General features: G+C 45.3%; 1 protein-coding gene across 1 annotated transcript in view; it reads right to left on the bottom strand.

Annotated features, from left to right (window-relative positions):
- pcdh15b (protocadherin-related 15b) overlaps nucleotides 1-18479 on the bottom strand; it is a 1024406-nt gene that overhangs the window by 427236 nt on the left and 578691 nt on the right. Inside the window, 1 exon segment of the mRNA XM_055647246.1 lies at nucleotides 10043-10108. Coding sequence (XP_055503221.1) covers nucleotides 10043-10108 — 66 coding nt within the window.

The following is an 18479-nucleotide window of genomic DNA, read 5'->3' as shown; positions in this document are numbered from 1 at the left end:
TGTTTCCACACTGTAGCTCTAAAACTAAAACAAAAGTGCTGTAGTAACTCAGCGGGTCAGGCTAAAGTCTACAGTGAGGCTCAATTCACTTCAATTCAATAAGAATGAATCAATGCAAGACAACAAACAAGGGCAACGCAGATTGAGTATGTGCTGTAAAAGAAACAATAAAAAAATGACATCAAACGAAGGCTGGCACGACATGATAAAAGATTAGCTGCACTCTGATGACAGTAAATTGTTCCTGACAGTTATGGACAATTAATGAACAGATACATTATCTGTGCTATATTAATATACCTTGCTGTATCATTTCTCAGTGGTCACCAGCTGCCTGTTAAAACTAGTTAATAAATAGCCCCACTGCAACGCAAGGACCACTATGGAATTAAGACAAATTAAATTACCTTCACGTATTCATTCATCAGTACATAAATATGATTGATCAGACTGTTAATATTTCAAGCATATTTAAAATAATATCAGGCTGTAATCATAATCGAGCTATAACTATAAATAAGCTATAAGCATTTCCTCTGCACTCTCTTCACAGATGCAGCACGGTGATACAGCAGTAGAGTTGCTGCCTTATGCCCCTGTCCCACTTAGGAAACCTGAACGGAAACCTCTGGAGAATTTGCGCCCCACCCAAGGTTTCCATGCGGTTCCCGGAGGTTCCCGGAGGTTTTTGTCAGTCTCCGTACCTGCTTCCACTACCTGCAACCTCCGGGAACCGCATGGAAACCTTGGGTGGGGCGCAAATTATCCAGAGGTTTCCATTCTGGTTTCCTAAGTGGGACAGGGGCATTAAGGGCCTGTCCCACTCAGGCTATTCTGTAAGCGACTACAAGCGACTAGGCTGCCGTCAGTCATCACATGGTCACCGGGGTGTCGCCTGTATGGTTGTGAGTAGTCTCCGCAGTCGCCCAAAGAGTCGGAGCGTCTTTCTGATCGCCGCTGGATTTCCGACATGTAGAAACATTTTCGGAGACAGTCGGCGACAGTGGGTTTGACACCAATGAGAGTAGCTTGACTTCTCCTGACGTAGGAGCTGTCGTAGTTGTCGCCAGATGACGTAGGATGTCTCCAGGTGCTGACTTTGTTCTTTTATTGGTGTTACAGAAATTATTCTACTTAAAATTTTTTGTCGAAGGGGGGGGGGGGGGGGTTCAGTCGCCGGTTTTTCAGGGACCTAAAAACAGTCTAAGTGGGACAGGCCCTTTACAGCGCCAGAGACCCGGGTTCGATAGTGACTATGGGCGCTCTCTGTATGGAGTTTGCAGGGTCGCCCTGTGACCAAGTGGGTTTATTCCAGTGCTCCGGTTTCCTCCCACATTACAAAGATGTACAGGTTCGTAGGTTAATTAGCTACGGTAAAATTGTAACATTGTTCCTGGTGTACGTGGGATAGCGCTGGTGTACGGGATGATCGCTGGTCGGCGTGGACCCGGTGTATCTCTAAAGTAAAAGTAAAGTCTGACCCAAAACGACATCCATTCCTTTTCTCCAGAGATACTGCCTGACACGCTGAGTTACTGAGCTTTTTGTGTCTATCTTCAGTGGAAACTAGCATCTGCAGTTCCTTTCTACATATAAAGTGAAGCAATGCTGGCTGAACTTCCATCATCCCATGTCAACTGGGAAAGCAAATCCAGATTTCCGTGTGCAGCACTGGATGAAGCATTCAAACAGTGTACAAGAGAAGATCTGGCATGGATGCTTTCCCGGAAAGTGAGTAGTGAGAAAGGCCATGAGCTTCCAGCTTGGGCTGGTTTTGTCTCAGCAACAGGGGAGGTGCCTTCAAATGTGACCACTATTGACTACTATCCTGTGATCAATCATCCCATCACGGAATTTAGTACAGTTGAAGACTGCTTACGAGCTTCTGAAGAAGCAAGTCATGAGGTTGGCCAAGAATTTGTCATTACGACATTCAACTTGGGTGTCTGCAATGAAGGCCTATCCTTTCATGTGGAGTCATAGAAACATAGAAAATAGGTGCAGGAGTAGGCCATTCAGCCCTTCGAGCCTGCACTGCCATTCAATATGATCATGGCTGATCTTCCAACTCAGTATCCTGTACCTGCCTTCTCTCCATACCCCCTAATCCCTTTAGCCACAAGGGACACATCTAACTCCCTCTTAAATATAGCCAATGAACTGTGTGGCCTCAACTACCTTCTGTGGCAGAGAATTCCACAGATTCACCACTCAGAGTAAAAAATGATTTTCTCATCTCAAGACTTCCCACCTTATCCTTAAACTGTGACCCCTTGTTCTGGACTTCCCCAACATCGGGAATAATCATCCTGCATCTAGCCTGTCAAATCCCTTAATAATTTTGAAAGTTTCTATAAGATCCCCCCTCAATCTTTTAAATTCTAGCGAGTCATCCTGCAAAGTACAAGAAACACATGGACTCTCTTCTTCACCTTTGGTGATCGCAATTACTCCCGCTATCTGACGTATCTTGCTGTGTTCTCGGCAAACATCGAAGAATCACATCCCGGTGCTCTGGCTTTCCTCGAAAGAGGTGCCATCAGTGTCACTAGGTCAATCATACAAGGAAACCGATGTGAATTTCGAGGTGGTGGTAGCGATGTTGGGCTCTCTGGCATCTTGGAGAATCACAGTGCTTATCAGAGATGGGTTCGACCTTCAACAGAGAGGGCACACTTTCTCTCTGCAACTCTCAGCCTCGCAGACGTGACTTCTGGTACCAATCGCGGAGGCAAACACAGAGATCAACAACCAACTGAGATAAGGAGAAGTGAGGCATGTGTAAAGAAAGCCATTGATGCTGTAAAGAGCTTCCGGAATCCTTTTGATATAAATGACAAGACTGGGTTGTATGTCATCTCTTCTGGTGCATGTGTTGAGAAAATTGCGAAATATGTCACAAAGGTACTTACCACAGGGATAGAACAGAAAGAGAAGTGCATCAGAGTGCGACTTGAGAAAAAGACAGCATTCTCCGAACCCATCAAGAATCTGAAGCTCAAAACCATGGCAGAAACAAAGAAAAGACTGAAGCTCAAAACATCTGAATGAAAGGTTATATAATGCAAGCAACAAGTAGATGTTGCTTTACAACTGATGGTCAAAGCACAAAGTTCTGTCAGTCAACTCGATCTATGGGAGATTATGAAGTATTTTCTGACCCCTGTACCCTACTCCATTGGTACATCAGACAACTTCTTTGCAAAGGCTGATACATCCAAAGGCCTACACTACCTATTAAAATATGTAGACAACTCCTCAAAACCTCCTGCCAGTAACAAGACATTGATAGTGGAAGATGGCAATGCTGCATTCTACTCTCTCAAAGAGATTCCTGCAAACTTCAAGGAGATTGGCATCAAAATCTTCAATGCATTGTCATCTAATGATGTAGTCTTCAGTACAAACCAGATTTGGTGAAGTGAACAGACACGGTGTGGGTGTGCGGAGAAGAGAATAATCAAAGGAGGAAAGGCCAAAAAATAAGAGACTGGAAGCAGTTCTTGACCATTGATGTGGACAAGAAACAGCTCATTGAACTCTCGATGTGTGTGTGGAGTGAGCATGACATGGCAAAGAGGCGACATGGAAGGAAGGCGATCTTCATTAAGGAAGGAGAGGCCACACTTCTTACTTCTCAGAATGGGAAAGAGACACTGCAGTCTGAGATTCAATCCCAGATGTCTAACCAAATTTTCGGCAATCTGCAACGACCTATGACGGGTGCTGGCAGTCGGCGAAAAAGTCGCGTAAGTGGGATAGCCCCATAAGAGTCACACACAAATGCACACACACAGGTGACGTTGAAGCCTTTTGTCTTCTTTCTTCCATGTTTCTAGTTTTTATTTGCTCTTATAAAAACACGAGTAAAAGTTACAGTAAAGGCAACCATCTGCTCCACATAAAACAGAAAAACTGAAGCCAACATTCATTTACGATGAAGGCGCGTGGCTGCGCATTAAACGTGTGCATAAACTCCCGTGTTTTCCTTGGGAATGTAAATAGAATCTCATAGCATAAAGCGCCCATTACATAATTCATAAATGTTTAATAAAACATTCAATGGTGCATTTTCTTCCATACATCACCGATGCAATAAAAAGTGAGAAAATATAATCACTAAATGGCCATTAAAAAATCACAAGGTTGTGGGTTTCAGCGAGGCACTGTCACACGTAGATGCTAAACAGTTCATCTTCAGCCTCACAGCCAGGATTAAATAATGCCAGAGCTACCAGGAGTTTTACAGAATGAAGGTTACAATATTCATTGCTGAGGAGCCTTATAAACCATGGCAGAGTTTAGAGGAAATATCACTTCATCAAATGCAGGTTCGAATCGCACAGTCTCTTGCTCAGAGTTGGGGAATTTAGAATCAGAGGACATAGGTTTAAGGTGAGGGGGGGGATCGATTTAACAGGAACCTGAGGAGTAACGTTTTCACACAAGAGGTAGTGGGTGTATGGAAGAAGTTGCCAAAGGAGAGAGTTTATGCAGGTACTATCCTAACGTTTAAGAAACAGTTAGCCAGGTATATGGATAGGACAGGTTTAGAGGGACATGGGCCAAATGCAGGCAGGTGGGACTAGAGTAGATGAGACATGTTGGACGGTGCGGGCAAGATGGGCCGAAGTGCCTGTTTCCACGCTGTACGACTCGAATCCACTGGTTATTTTGTTCTATTAGAGGCTAGGAAACTGCTACATTCATCATCGTTGAAAACATTTACAGGGAGTTTTCCTACAACAAGGAAAAAGACCTCTTAATTTTGACCCTGTTGCTTAATGAGAGGTCTAAAGGTCATAAGTGATAGGAAAATTAGGCCAGTCGGCCCATCAATTCTACTACGCCATTCAATCATGGCTGATCTATCTCTCCCTCCCAACCCCATTCTCCTCCCTTCGCCCCATAACCCCTGACGCCCGTACTAATCAAGAATCTATGTATCTCTGCCATAAAAATTCCTGCGCATCTCCTTCCTAAAGGAACATCCTTTATTTCTGAGGCTCTGGCCTCTAGTCTTAAGGGGCTGCCCCACTGCGGTGACCTAATTGGTGAGTTTAGAAGAGTTTAGGAGAGTTTGAAAAAGTGTCATGTTGAAGACCTCCTTCGACTATGTGGAAGACCTCCTTCGACCTCCCTTCGACTATGTTGAAGACTATCTACGACTACCTTTGACTACCTTCGACTACCCTCGATTACCTACGACTAACATGCCGACCTACTACGACCTACCTCGACTAAATCTACAAATTTTTAAAAAATCAATATTTTTCCATGGCAAACTTTTTTTACTCGCGGGCATTTTTCAGCGGGGACTACTATCGTGCATGAAGGAGAGTTACAAAGACCTCCTAGGACCTCGTGTCGACCATGCTGCGACTATGAGTCGAAGACGTACCAGAAATGCCTGCTGCCTTTCTACTGAGATGCCGGATTGAATAACGGGATAGACACATCAAGCATGTCAAGAAACAGCGGCATTGAGAAGTGGCAGCTTAGTCTGCAGAGCGCATAATCTGAAACGTAGGTGCAAAAATAACCAACAAGTCTGGTCACCTCTGAAGGTTAATGGACTACACAGCTGGCCCTTTCATTATAAAACAAAAGCAGGAATGGGGTACTGATTTTGGATGATCAGCCATGGTGGTGCTGGCTCAAAAGGCTGAATGGCCTACTCCTGCATCTATTTTCTATGTTTCTGAGTTCAGGAATTTCAAATGTTGGTTCAAGTAGTCAGAATGGCAAAGCATTTCGCTGTAGCTCGGTACATCAGATACATGTGACAATAAAGTATCATAAAGTATCATTAATTTTAGTTTAGTTTAGAGATACAGTGAGGAAACAGGCCCTTCGTCCCACCGAGTCCGCGCCGACCAGCGATCCCCGCACATTAACACAACCCAAACACACTAGAGACAATTTACTCATATACCACCAAGCCAATTAACCTGCAAAGTCTTTGGAGGGTGGAGGAAACAAACGTACAAAGTATCAGTTATGTGATGCAGCTCTGCCAAAGGAAAATATTGCTAGAAGGAATTGTAAATTAGCTCAGTCAAGTAAATTTCACACAAGGTGCATCTTGCAGTAGGTACATTAACTCTCCCATCGGGCACCTCCAGATTCAGGGGCAGTTTCTTCCCGGCTGTTATCAGGCAAGTGAACCACCCCCCAACAACCAGAGAGCAGTTCTGAACTATCTACCTCAATAGAGAACCCTCTGACTACTTTTAACCATATAACCATATAACAATTACAGCACGGAAACAGGCCATCTCGGCCCTACAAGTCCGTGCCGAACAACTTTTTTTCCCCTTAGTCCCACCTGCCTGCACTCGTCCCATAACCCTCCATTCCCTTCTCATCCATATGCCTATCCAATTTATTTTTAAATGATACCAATGAACCTGCCTCCACCACTTCCACTGGAAGCTCATTCCACACGGCTACCACTCTCTGAGTAAAGAAGTTCCCCCTCATGTTACCCCTAAACTTCTGTCCCTTAATTCTGAAGTCATGTCCTCCTGTTTGAATCTTCCCTATTCTCAAAGGGAAAAAGCTTGTCCACATCAACTCTGTCTATCCCTCTCATCATTTTAAAGACCTCTATCAAGTCCCCCCTTAACCTTCTGCGCTCCAGAGAATAAAGACCTAACTTATTCAACCTATCTCTGTAACTTAGTTGTTGAAACCCAGGCAACATTCTAGTAAATCTCCTCTGTACTCTCTCTATTTTGTTGACATCCTTCCTATAATTGGGCGACCAAAATTGTACACCATACTCCAGATTTGGTCTCACCAATGCCTTGTACAATTTTAACATTACATCCCAGCTTCTATAATCAAATTTTGATCGGACTTTGATCTATTTTGATCACTATTTTGATCGGACTTTACTGGTTTTAGGTCTCTTGCACTAAATGTTATTCACGTTATTCCCTTCATCATGTATCTGTGCATTGTGGACGGCTCGATTGTATTGTCTTTACGCTGGCTGGTAAGCACGCAACAAAAGTGTACCTCGGTACAAAAATCAACTCAAATCAACTCCAAGCTGTCAACCAAATCTGGTTTCCAAATGACCCACACAATAGCACGCCTTGGGCCAACTACCTTCCAAAACACTGTTCTAGTCTTTGAGTGGAATCCCGCAACAGCTCACAATATATTGTCAATTGTTCAAATAAGAACAAACCACTGTGACCGAATTACAGATGGAAAAGGATGTGAAGTGTTTCTTTTCAGCTGAATTTCAAGGCTGTTCTGATTCTTTTCGTCATGTTGTAACCGGTTCTCAAGTTAAAAGGAACTGCAGATGTTAGAATCCTCAGCAAACCACAAAGTCTTCCAGCACTTTGTATTTTAGTTTCATTTAGTTTAGAGACACTGCACGGAAACAGGCCCTTCGGCCCACCGAGTCCATGCTGACCAGCAATCCCTCCAATGTTAACTGCATCCCTCACACACTAGGGACAATTTACAATGTAAATTAACCTACAAACCCGTATGTCTTTGGAGTGTGGGAGGAAACCGGAGAGCCCAGAGAAAACCCACAAGGTCACGGGGAGAACGTACAAACTCTGCACAGACAAGCACCCATAGCCAGGATCGAACCCAGGTCTCTGGCGCTGGAATGGCAGCAATCCTGCCAATGAAGCGTTCTGATCAAGGTCCTCAAGTTACTTATGATTCCTTGAAAATCTCCAGTAATGTCTTAATCCTCCGATGTTCTTCAAAAGAAGTGCATTTCCTGCCAATCACTTTATTGCTGCATGATGATTCAATGGTATAAATCAGTAAGGACAAGTGCTGAGCAAAAGATTGAATAATATAGGGACTTCATTGTTCAAACGATCAGGACATGGTGATTATTGTCCGCAGTGTATTATAAGAAATGTTAATATGCAAGTGCATAAAACAAACAGCAGCCGAGAATAACTAATTGTGCATTACCACAGATAATGACTTGAACTGAACCTCAATCAAACCTGGCGTATCAAAAATCAATAAGCACAAAAGCTAGCCTTGCCCTCCAATATCATCATGGCTCATCTGTGTCGGAAGGAACTGCAGATGTTGTTTTTTTCTATGGCCTATTTCTTAACTTTCTTCTCTAATTCTTTGTTTAATGGGTTTTTCTTTTTGATCACTCTTTTACACTAACATCTCTCTTTCAAGGGCAGTTTCTTCCCAGCTGTTATCAGGCAACTGAACCATCCTGCCAACAACTAGAGAGCGATCCTGAGCTACCACCTACCTCATTTGGAGACCCTTGGACTATCTTGAATCAGTCTTTACTGGACTTTATCTTGCAGGAAAAGTTATTCTGTTTATCACGCATCTGTACACTGTGGACGGCTCGATTGTAATCATGGACAGTATTTCCGCTGACTGGTCAGCACGCAACAAAAGCTTTCCTCGACACACGACAATAAACTAAACTGCAGCAAACGTTGCACCGTCTCTGAATTGTGAAAGAAATGTGTTTATTTAAGTCACTCAGTGTGAAATGAAATGCAAAGTTCATTGGATCACCAGCAGCAGAGATTTTTAGCAAAGAATCTTCGGCACATCAGGAGGTCATCGTGTTGCCCAGAGAACTAAAACAACTCGGGCAAAATCGAACAGCGATTTAAAATTCTTATTCAAGCACTCAATGTTACAGGGTCAGACAATGAAACAGTCTGTCCATGTCGACCAAGTTGGGGCCTGATGTTTGAATGCATTTGGTCCATAGCCCTTTCAGCCCTTCCTATCCCCATGCCTGTCCTCATATTTCAATGTGTGAAAAAGAACTGCAGAAGCTGGAAAAAATCGAAGGTAGACACAAAATGCTGGAGTAACTCAGCGGGTGAGGCAGCATCTATGTAGAGATGGAATAGGTGACGTTTTGGGTGGAGACCCTTCTTCAGACTCCACAAGAACAGTAGCAAAGGGTGGCCACAGTGGTGCAGCTGTAGAGTTGCTGTCTTACAGTGCTTGCAGGGCCGGAGACCCGGGTTCGACCCCAACTATGGGTGCTGTCTGTACGGAGTTTGCACGTTCTCCCCGTGACATGCGTGGGTTTTATCCGAGATCTTCGGTTTCCTCCCACACTCCAAAGATGTACAGGTTTGTAGGTAAATCGGCCTGGTAAATGTAAAAATTGTCCCTAGTGTGTAGGATAGTGTTGATGTGCGGGGATCGCTGGTCGGCGCGGACCCGGTGGGCCGAAGGGCCTGTTTCCGCGCTGTATAACCATATAACAATTACAGCACGGAAACAGGCCATCTCGGCCCTACAAGTCCATGCCAAACAAATTTTTTTTCCCCTTAGTCCCACCTGCCTGCACTCGTACCATAACCCTCCATTCCCTTCTCATCCATATGCTTATCCAATTTATTTTTAAATGGTACCAATGAACCTGCCTCCACCACTTCCACTGGAAGTTCATTCCACACCGCTACCACTCTCTGAGTAAAGAAGTTCCCCTTCATATTACCCCTAAACTTCTGTCCCTTAATTCTGAAGTCATGTCCTCTTGTTTGAATCTTCCCTGTTCTCAAAGGGAAAAGCTTGTCCACATCAACTCTGTCTATCCCTCTCATCATTTTAAAGACCTCTATCAGGTCCCCCCTTAGCCTTCTGCGCTCCAGAGAATAAAGACCTAACTTATTCAACCTATCTCTGCAACTTAGTTGTTGAAACCCAGGCAACATTCTAGTAAATCTCCTCTGTACTCTCTCTATTTTGTTGACATCCTTCCTATAATTGGGCGACCAAAATTGTACACCATACTCCAGATTTGGTCTCACCAATGTATGTCTAAACTAAATTAAACTGAAGTAGAGGGATGAAAGTCATGCAAACATACGAGGCATTTGCGGGCTGGAACCTTTAGCTTTCACTATCGGCCCTGGGATTGACTCACATGTAACCCATCAAAGTGCATTTTACTTTGCACACTCGGGTTCTGCCCGTTCAAAGTTAACGATGCCGCGTGACAAAAGTCAAACTTGCCAATGATCTGAAGTCACGAGAAATGTAAAGCACCACTCACCATTTCGGCTTTCTTCATCAATGGCGACGATTGTAGCCGGAGGACCTGATCTCGCAAGTTTGCAATCTGTTTGTGGCAACAACAAAAAAAAAAATTACATGTCAAACCCACTGATGTACAATAAGGATCAGCTTAAACACTTCAACACTCAAGGTTCACCGGCCAAAACATCACTTTAAAAAAAAAAAAAAAGAAAAATGCAGGTCACACAAGATATCTAAAAAGAAATGAAAATATGTGGGACATACATTGTGTGAGCATTTAGTATTTTCCCTCGTCTTTATATACACAATGGAACTTTAACTCAATACAAGGACGACGTGCCACTTAAACAAACGGATTAACTTAAAGGCACAGTGGGCAAAGCGCACAGATTAGCTGAGCAAGAACATATAAAAGTCACTGTAAATCTGGGCTATTCACCAGCTTACCCTCAAACTGCCAGTCTGGAGTCAAAGTTCATGTGGGGGCAGCACAGCAAAGTGGAAGATAAGAAAGGATGACAAATTTTCAGTGGATTAAAAGTGAACATTTGGGTTTCAAAAGGTAAGGTGAGAACAGCGAAGCGTTACTACGAGCAAACTTGCAGTAAAAACTCAACGAATCTACACAGCCTAACAACATTTCCCACCTGTAGAGAATATACTGGGGCTACCCTGGTTACAAAATCCAACTTTACACAAGTCCCCCCCCCCCCCCCCCCCCCCCCCCATCAATTTTTAAAGATGTTATTTACGGAAATGCGAACTATTTATTATTTATTAACAACGGGGCTGCAGTAAACAGTACATGACAGTAAAACCATCGCAATAATGGACTCTTTCGAACTGCTTTTGGTTAAAGCAAACTGAATCTGTTGTGCACTGAATTTGTTGTTTCACAAAAGGAACAGATCGGGTTGATGTACAGAGTCTCTCGCCCAGAGTAGGGGAATCGAGGACCAGAAGGGAAAAGGTTCAAGGTGAAGGGGAAAACATTTAATAGGAATCTGAGGGGTTACTTGTTCATACAAAGGTTGGTGGATGTACGGAACAAGCTGCCAGAGGAGGTAGTTGAGGCTGGGACTATCCCAACGTTTAAGAAGCAGTAAGACAGGTACATGGATAGCACAAGTTTGGAGGGATATGTGCCAAACGCAGGAAGGTGGGACTAGTGTAGCTGGGACATGTTGGCCAGTGTGGGCAAGTTGGGCCGAAGGGCCTGTTTCCACGATGTATCACTCCATGACCCTATGGATGGCCATTAGTTGGATGGAGTGATTCTTGTTTTAGTTTTGTTTTAGACATGCAGGTAGTGTTCATTGATGTGTAGGAAGGGACTGCAGATGCTGGTTCAACCCGAAGATAGACACAAAAAGTTGGAGTAACTCAGCGGGTCAGGCAGCATCTCTGGAGCGAAGGAATGGGTGACGTTTCGGGCCAAGTCCCTTCTTCAAACTGAGAGTCCGGAGAGAGGGAGACCAGCGATTAGTTCTGATTAATTTTACTAATTGTATGCCTCCTTGTCACCTTCCCCAGCTACCAATGAACTATTCCACATTTCCTTATCATCGTCTTCTTTGCTGTCATTTCCACACCTTACCCTTTCATGTCTCTGGTTTCCCTCTCACTTGACTCTTAGTCTGAAGAAGGGTCTCGACCCGAAACGTCACCTATTCCTTGTACCTGACACCTGCCGTTTGACCCGCTGAGTTACTCCAGCATTTTGTGTCAATCTACTGTATATCAAGGTTGTTCTGTTTCTTCTACTGACCCTACTATTGTACAAATAATAGCTTTTTAAATACTTTGCAGAACTACACATCTAATGAGTGTCTTTGAATCATTTTAGCTTAGTTTAGAGACAGAGCGTGGAAGCACCGAGTCCACGCTGACCAGCGATCACCCGTACACTATATCTATCCTCCACGCTTGGGACAATTTATAGGGTGTACAACAGAACTACCACACTGGCTACTCCCCACGTTGCAAAGACATTGTGACAGTGTGAAGGGGCTGTCCCACTTGGGCGACCTAATTGCCGGGTTTATAAGAGTTTGAAAAAATGTCATGTTGAAGACCTCCTTCGACTATGTAGAAGGCCAGCTTCGACTAGCTACGACTAGCTACGACTAACTTCGGGAAAGTTGGACACCGAATAGGGGGGAGTGAAGACGACCTCCTTCGACGTCCCTTCGACCTTCCTTTGACTATGATGATGACTATCTATGGCTACCTTCGACTACCTTTGATTACCTACGACTAACATGCCGACCTACCATGACTAAACTTACGAGTAAAAATAGTATATCTCTCTATCTCTAAATGAATCAAAAAAATCAACTAAACTTTGGGGAAAAACAATAGTTTTTGTTTTTTTAGAGATACAGCACGGAAAGGGGTCCTTCAGCCCACCGGGTCCATGCCGACCAGCGATCCCCGCACATTAACACTATCCCACACCCACAAGGGACTTTTTTTTACATTTACCGAAGCCAATTATCCTGCAAACCTGCACGTCTTTGGCTTGTGGTAAGAAACCGAAGATCTCGGAGAAAATACGCGCAGGTCACGGGGAGAACTGCGTACAGACAGCACCCGTGGTCAGGATCGATCCGCTGCTGAATTCGCTGTCAGGCAGCAACTCTACCGCTGCGCCACCATGAACGCCCTGTTCATGGACACTTTTCAGCAATAGAACCTTTACATAACTTTGGCATAACCAGGGCACTCCTTCAATATATCTTCCCCGGGGTTGAGGTGAAACTGCATCTTGCAGCGAACAGCTAAAAATGAAATGGGGCGGCATGGTGGTGCAGCAGAAGGGTTGCTGCCTTACAGCACCAGAGACAGAGGTTGGTTCCTGACTGCGGTTGCTGTCTGTACGGAGTTTGTACGTTCTCCCTGTGACTATATGGGTTTTCTCCGGGTGCTCCGGTTTCCTGCCATATTCCAAAGACGTGCAGGTTTGTAAGTTAATTGGCTTCTGCAAATCACTCGTGTGGGCTAGTGCTAGTGCGCAGGGTGATCGCTAGGCCGTGCAGACCCGGTGGGCTGAAGTGCCTGGTTCCACGCGAGATCTCTTAAGTCAAAACGTCTAAATGGAGGATGGAAACCATGTGATGACGTTGAGGAGTAATATTGTGCCTGGGAGCCATTTGTCTAAGATGCAAAAATACCAAATAAGGAATGGCCTAGAGAAGATGTTTCCAGTGGAGGAAGAGTCTAAGATTAGAGGGCACGGCCTCAGAATAAAAGGACGTACAATTGAGGGGCTGGCCCACGGGCGACCTAATTGGCAAATTTAGAAGAGTTTTCGAGAGTTTGAAAAAATGACATGTTGAAGACTTCCTTCGCCTATGTAGGAAACCTCCTTCGACTATGTTGAAGACTAGCTTTGTCTAGCTACGACTAACTTCGGTAGAATTAGACATCGAAATGTGGAGAGTGAAGACGACATCCTTCGATCTCCTTCGACCTCCCTTCGACTATGATCAAGACTACCCTACGACTAACATGCCGACCTACTACGACTAAACCTACAAATAAAAAAAGTATCGATTTTATCCATGGCAACGTTTTTTTACACACGGTCATTATTCAACGTTGAAAAATACGCCGCGACCTAGCTGAGGCCTCGAGTACGCGGGGACTACTCTCGGGCATGAAGGAGAGTTACTAAGGCCTCCGAGGACCTCGTGTCGACCATGCTGCGAGTATGAGTCGAGGGCGAACTCGCCAGAACTCGCGGATTAGGTCGCCCAAGTGGGACAGCCCCTTGAGAATGGAGTTGAGGAGGAATTCCTTTAGCCAAAGGGTAGTACATCTGTGGAATTCATTGCCACAAACTGTTGTGGAGGCTGTCATTGGGTGTTTTTACAACAAAGATTGATAGGTTCTTGATTAGTAAGGCCATCAAAGGTTATGGGGAGTAGGCAAGAGAATGGGGTTGAGAGGGAAAGATAGATCAGCCATGATCGAATGGCGAAGTAGACTCGATGGGCCGAATGCTCCTGTGACTGAGAAGAGATAGGAGTAGAATTAGGCCATTCATCCCATCAAGCCTACTCCACCATTCAATCATGGCTGGTCTATCTCTCCTTCCTAACCCAATTCTACTGCATTCTCCCGATAACTTCTGATGCCTGTACTAATCAAGAATCTATCTATCTATGTCTGCCTTGAAAATATCCACTAACTTTGCTCCCACAGCCTTCGGTGGCAAAGAATTCCACAGATTCCCCGCCCTCTGACTAAAGAAATTCCTCCTCATCTTTCTCAAAGAAAGTCCTTTAATTCTGAGGCTATGACCTCTAGTCCAAGACTCTCCCACTCGTGGAAACATTCTCTCCACATCCACTCTATCCAAGCCTTGTTATAAACTTATGAAAGCATAGAAACATAGAAAATAGGTGCAAGTAGGCCATTCGGCCCTTCGTGCACCGTCATTCAATATGATCATGGCTGATCATCCAACTCAGTATCCTGTACCTGCCTTCTCTCCATACCCCCTGATCCCTTTAGCCACAAGGGCCACATCTAACTCCCTCTTAAATATAGCCAATGAACTGGCCTCAACTACCTTCTGCGGCAGAGAATTCCAGAAATTCACCACTCTCTGTGTGAAAAAAGTTAAGGGGTTGGACATTCTAGCCTGTCCAACCCCTTAAGAATTTTGTAAGTTTCTATAATATCCCCCCTCAATCTTCTAAATTCTAGCGAGTACAAACCAAGTTTATCCAGTCTTTCTTCATATAAAAATCCTGACATCCCAGGAATCAGTCTGGTGAACCTTCTCTGTGCTCCCTCTATGGCAATAATGTCCTTCCTCAGATTAGGAGACCAAAACTGTACGCAATACTACAGGTGTGGTCTCACCAAGACCCTGTACAACTGCAGTAGAACCTCCCTGCTCCTATACTCAAATCCTTTTGCTATGAATGCTAACATACCATTCGCCTTCTTCACTGCCTGCTGCACCTGCATGCCTACTTTTAATGACTGGTGTACCATGACACCCAGGTCTCGTTGCATCTCCCCCTTTCCTAATCGGCCACCATTCAGATAATAATCTACTTTCCTGTTTTTGCCACCAAAGTGGATAACCTCACATTTATCCACATTATACTGCATCTGCCATGCATTTGCCCACTCACCCAGCCTATCCAAGTCACCTTGCAGCCTCCTAGCATCCTCCTCACAGCTAACACTGCCCCCCAGCTTCGTGTCATCCGCAAACTTGGAGATGTTACATTCAATTCCCTCGTCCAGATCATTAATATATATTGTAAATAGCTGGGGTCCCAGAACTGAGCCTTGCGGTACCCCACTAGTCACTGCCTGCCATTGTGAAAAGGACCCGTTTCCTCCTACTCTTTGCTTCCTGTCTGCCAGCCAGTTCTCTATCCACATCAATACTGAACCCCTGGAACTGGAAAGCAACTGGAAAGTGTCTTCTGGAAGCCTTCCTCAAGCTAAACATTAGTAGTGAGCAAAAGCAATCGACCAAATGCATTGCATGATATTAAAATAAAACAAAATGAAGCTAAACAATTACTTTACAATTATTCTCTGTGAAAAGTTTTGATATATTCAATTGATTTTTACGATATTATAACTCTTTCGGGAAGTCAGTCGAAGGCCTCTGAAATCAGTATCATAGCAGGGAATTTTATTGTGCTCTGTGAAGTCTGTGGAAACCCTGCCAACCTCGGCACAGTGCGTTTCCCAGGAGAAGATTAATGAATTCATCTTCAAAAGCCAAGATCTACAGCTGAGGCACAAAGCTCAGGCACTGCACAAACCAGTTACAACCTCATCAAAGCCTATCTCCCATCTCCCATCTCCATCGATCGGGGCTGAGAGTTGACATTCAGAAGGTCATAAGATCACATGGTTATCAGTGATAGGTGCAGAATTAGGCCATTCAGCCCATTAAGTCTACTCTGCCATTCAATCATGGCTGATCTATCTCTCCCTCTTAACCCCATTCTCCTGCCTTCTCCCTATAACCCCTAATCAAGAATCTATCCATCTGTATACGGTGGACAGCTCAATTGTAATCACGTACAGTCTTTCTGCCGACTGGTTAGCACGCAACAAAATATTTTCATTGTACCTCAGAACACGTGACAATAAACTAAACAAAACAGACCTGTTGGGATTTGGCACTCTTTGTATTGGGGGCAATAAAACATCACAGTTAGCTTGTGTGGGAAAGAAATGCCAGGTTTGGTTTAATTTTACTTGAATTCAGAGATACAGTGCGTAAACAGGCCCTTCGGCCCACCGAGTCTGCACCAACCAGCGATCCCTGCACATTAATGCTATCCTACATGCACTGGGGACAATGTACACTAACACCAAGCCAGTTAACCTACACACCTGTACATCTATGTAGTGAGGGAAGAAACCGGAGCTCCCGGAGAAAACCCACGCAGGTCACAGGGAGAACGTGCAAACTCCGCACAGACAGCACCCGTAGTCGGGATCGAACACAGGTCTCCGGCGCTGCATGCACTGTAAAGGGCCGGTCCCAACAGCTGTGGCAAGCACGACCTAACGTGGTCGCTTGAGCCTTACGGCCTCGCGGGGCCGGTCCCACTTCGAACACCGGAGCCGTATGGAGTTGTGCGGAGTTGGTCCCGACATCGTGCGGGGCTCCGAAAAACTGACCGCGTTTAAAAATTCCGTGTGGCACCGGCCTGCCGGCCCGCAGCCGTATCGACGGCATGTCACTCACTTGACCTCCGTGCGGCTCCCGCTTCTGGTTTGGTCGCGCTTGCCGCATGCCGTACGGCTCAAGCGACCACGTTAGGTCGCGCTTGCCGCGTGCAGGCGCATGCCGGTGGGACCGGCCCTTTAGGTCGCGCTTGCCGCATGCAGGTCGCATGCCCGTGGAACAGGCCCTTAAGGCAGCAACTCTACCGCTGTGCCACGGCGATGGCCGCCCTCAGTTGGAAAACCCGTTAGTTTGTTGCGCAGGTTCCGGAAATAGTCCGTCACACTGGCAGACCCGGCGTTTCATCACTTGCAACTAATCTGGGATGTGGAGCCCAGCTGAGGCACAGGGATACTGACCTGACCTCTCTCTCGCTGAGGGTCAAGCAATCCCTCTTGCATTCCAGTTAATTGGGCATTCCTGAAAAGAACAAGAAGTCACTGAATTGCTTTCAAACCGCAGGGAGCAGGTCACTCGCTGGCTTTCTTTTAATCTAAAATGATTGCTTTAAACCTGTGTCACCTGGAGTATGATGTACGACTCAATTTCTACCACTCCATCTCCCACGGAACTAGGCACAAACAAGTATGAGAACATAACATCTTAACATATTGGTATCCCCAACGCTGGTTTTATTGTCTCTCTGCTTTCACTTCTTGGACACTTTCCTCTTTTCACAGTTATCTCTCTGGTGTTCTTTTTCTTTCTCCCCTCTTTCACACTGGAAATGGAATGAAATAGGGGCAGCCACAGTGGCGCAGCGGTAGAGTTGCTGCCTTATGCCCCTGTCCCACTTAGGAAACCTGAACGGAAACCTCTGGAGACTTTGTGCCTCACCCAAGGTTTCCATGCGGTTCCTGGAGGTTGCAGGTGGTTGCCGGAGGTTGCAGGTAGTGGAAGCAGGTAGGGAGACTGACAAAAACCTCCGGGAACCGCACGGAAACCTTGGGTGGGGCGCAAAGTCTCCAGAGGTTCCCGTTCAGGTTTCCTAAGTGGGACAGGGGCATTAGTGGGACAGGAGCATTATGGCGCCACAGAACCCGGTTCAATCCTGACCACGGGTGCTATCTGTACGGAGTCCTCCGTGTGACCTGCGTGTGTTTTCTCCGGGAGCTCCGATTTCCTCCCACGCTACAAAGACATGAAGGTATGTCGTTTAATGGGCTTTGGGTAAACATTGTGAATTGACCCTAGTGTGTAGGATAGTGCTAGTGTACGGGGTGATCGCTGGTCGGCGCGGACTCGGAGAGCCGAAGGGCTTGTTTCCGTGCTGTATCTCTAATGTTTAATGTTTTATGTGTCATTCCTAACTCTCACTGTATGTCATGATGTCACTTGCGGGCGGAGCTCCAAGGCAAATTCCTTGTATGTGAATACTTGGCCAATAAACGTATTCATTCATTCAAAGTGTAAAGTCTAAAGGCAGGGTAGAAGTCATTGCCTTTGAGAAACACACACTGAGTGAGAATTGTGGTGAAATTGTGGTTTCCAGCATTTTCCTTTCCATCTTCTCAAATTTACTCCGTCATACATAAAACAGTGCAGTACAGGAATAGGCCCTTCGTGCCAACAATGTCTCTGCCAAACCTAATGCCAAGATAAACTAATCTCCTCTGCCTGCACGATCCAAATCCCTCCTTCACCAGCGAATTCATGTGCTTACCAAACAGCCTCTTAAACACCACTGTCGTATCTGCCCTCACCACCACCCCTGGCAGCGGGTTCAAGACACCCACCG

Source organism: Leucoraja erinacea, chromosome 15 (assembly GCF_028641065.1).
Source record: "Leucoraja erinacea ecotype New England chromosome 15, Leri_hhj_1, whole genome shotgun sequence".
NCBI lineage: Eukaryota > Metazoa > Chordata > Chondrichthyes > Rajiformes > Rajidae > Leucoraja > Leucoraja erinaceus.
The sequence above is the reverse complement of the archived record's forward strand: the minus strand, read 5'-3'. Positions and strand labels throughout refer to the sequence as shown.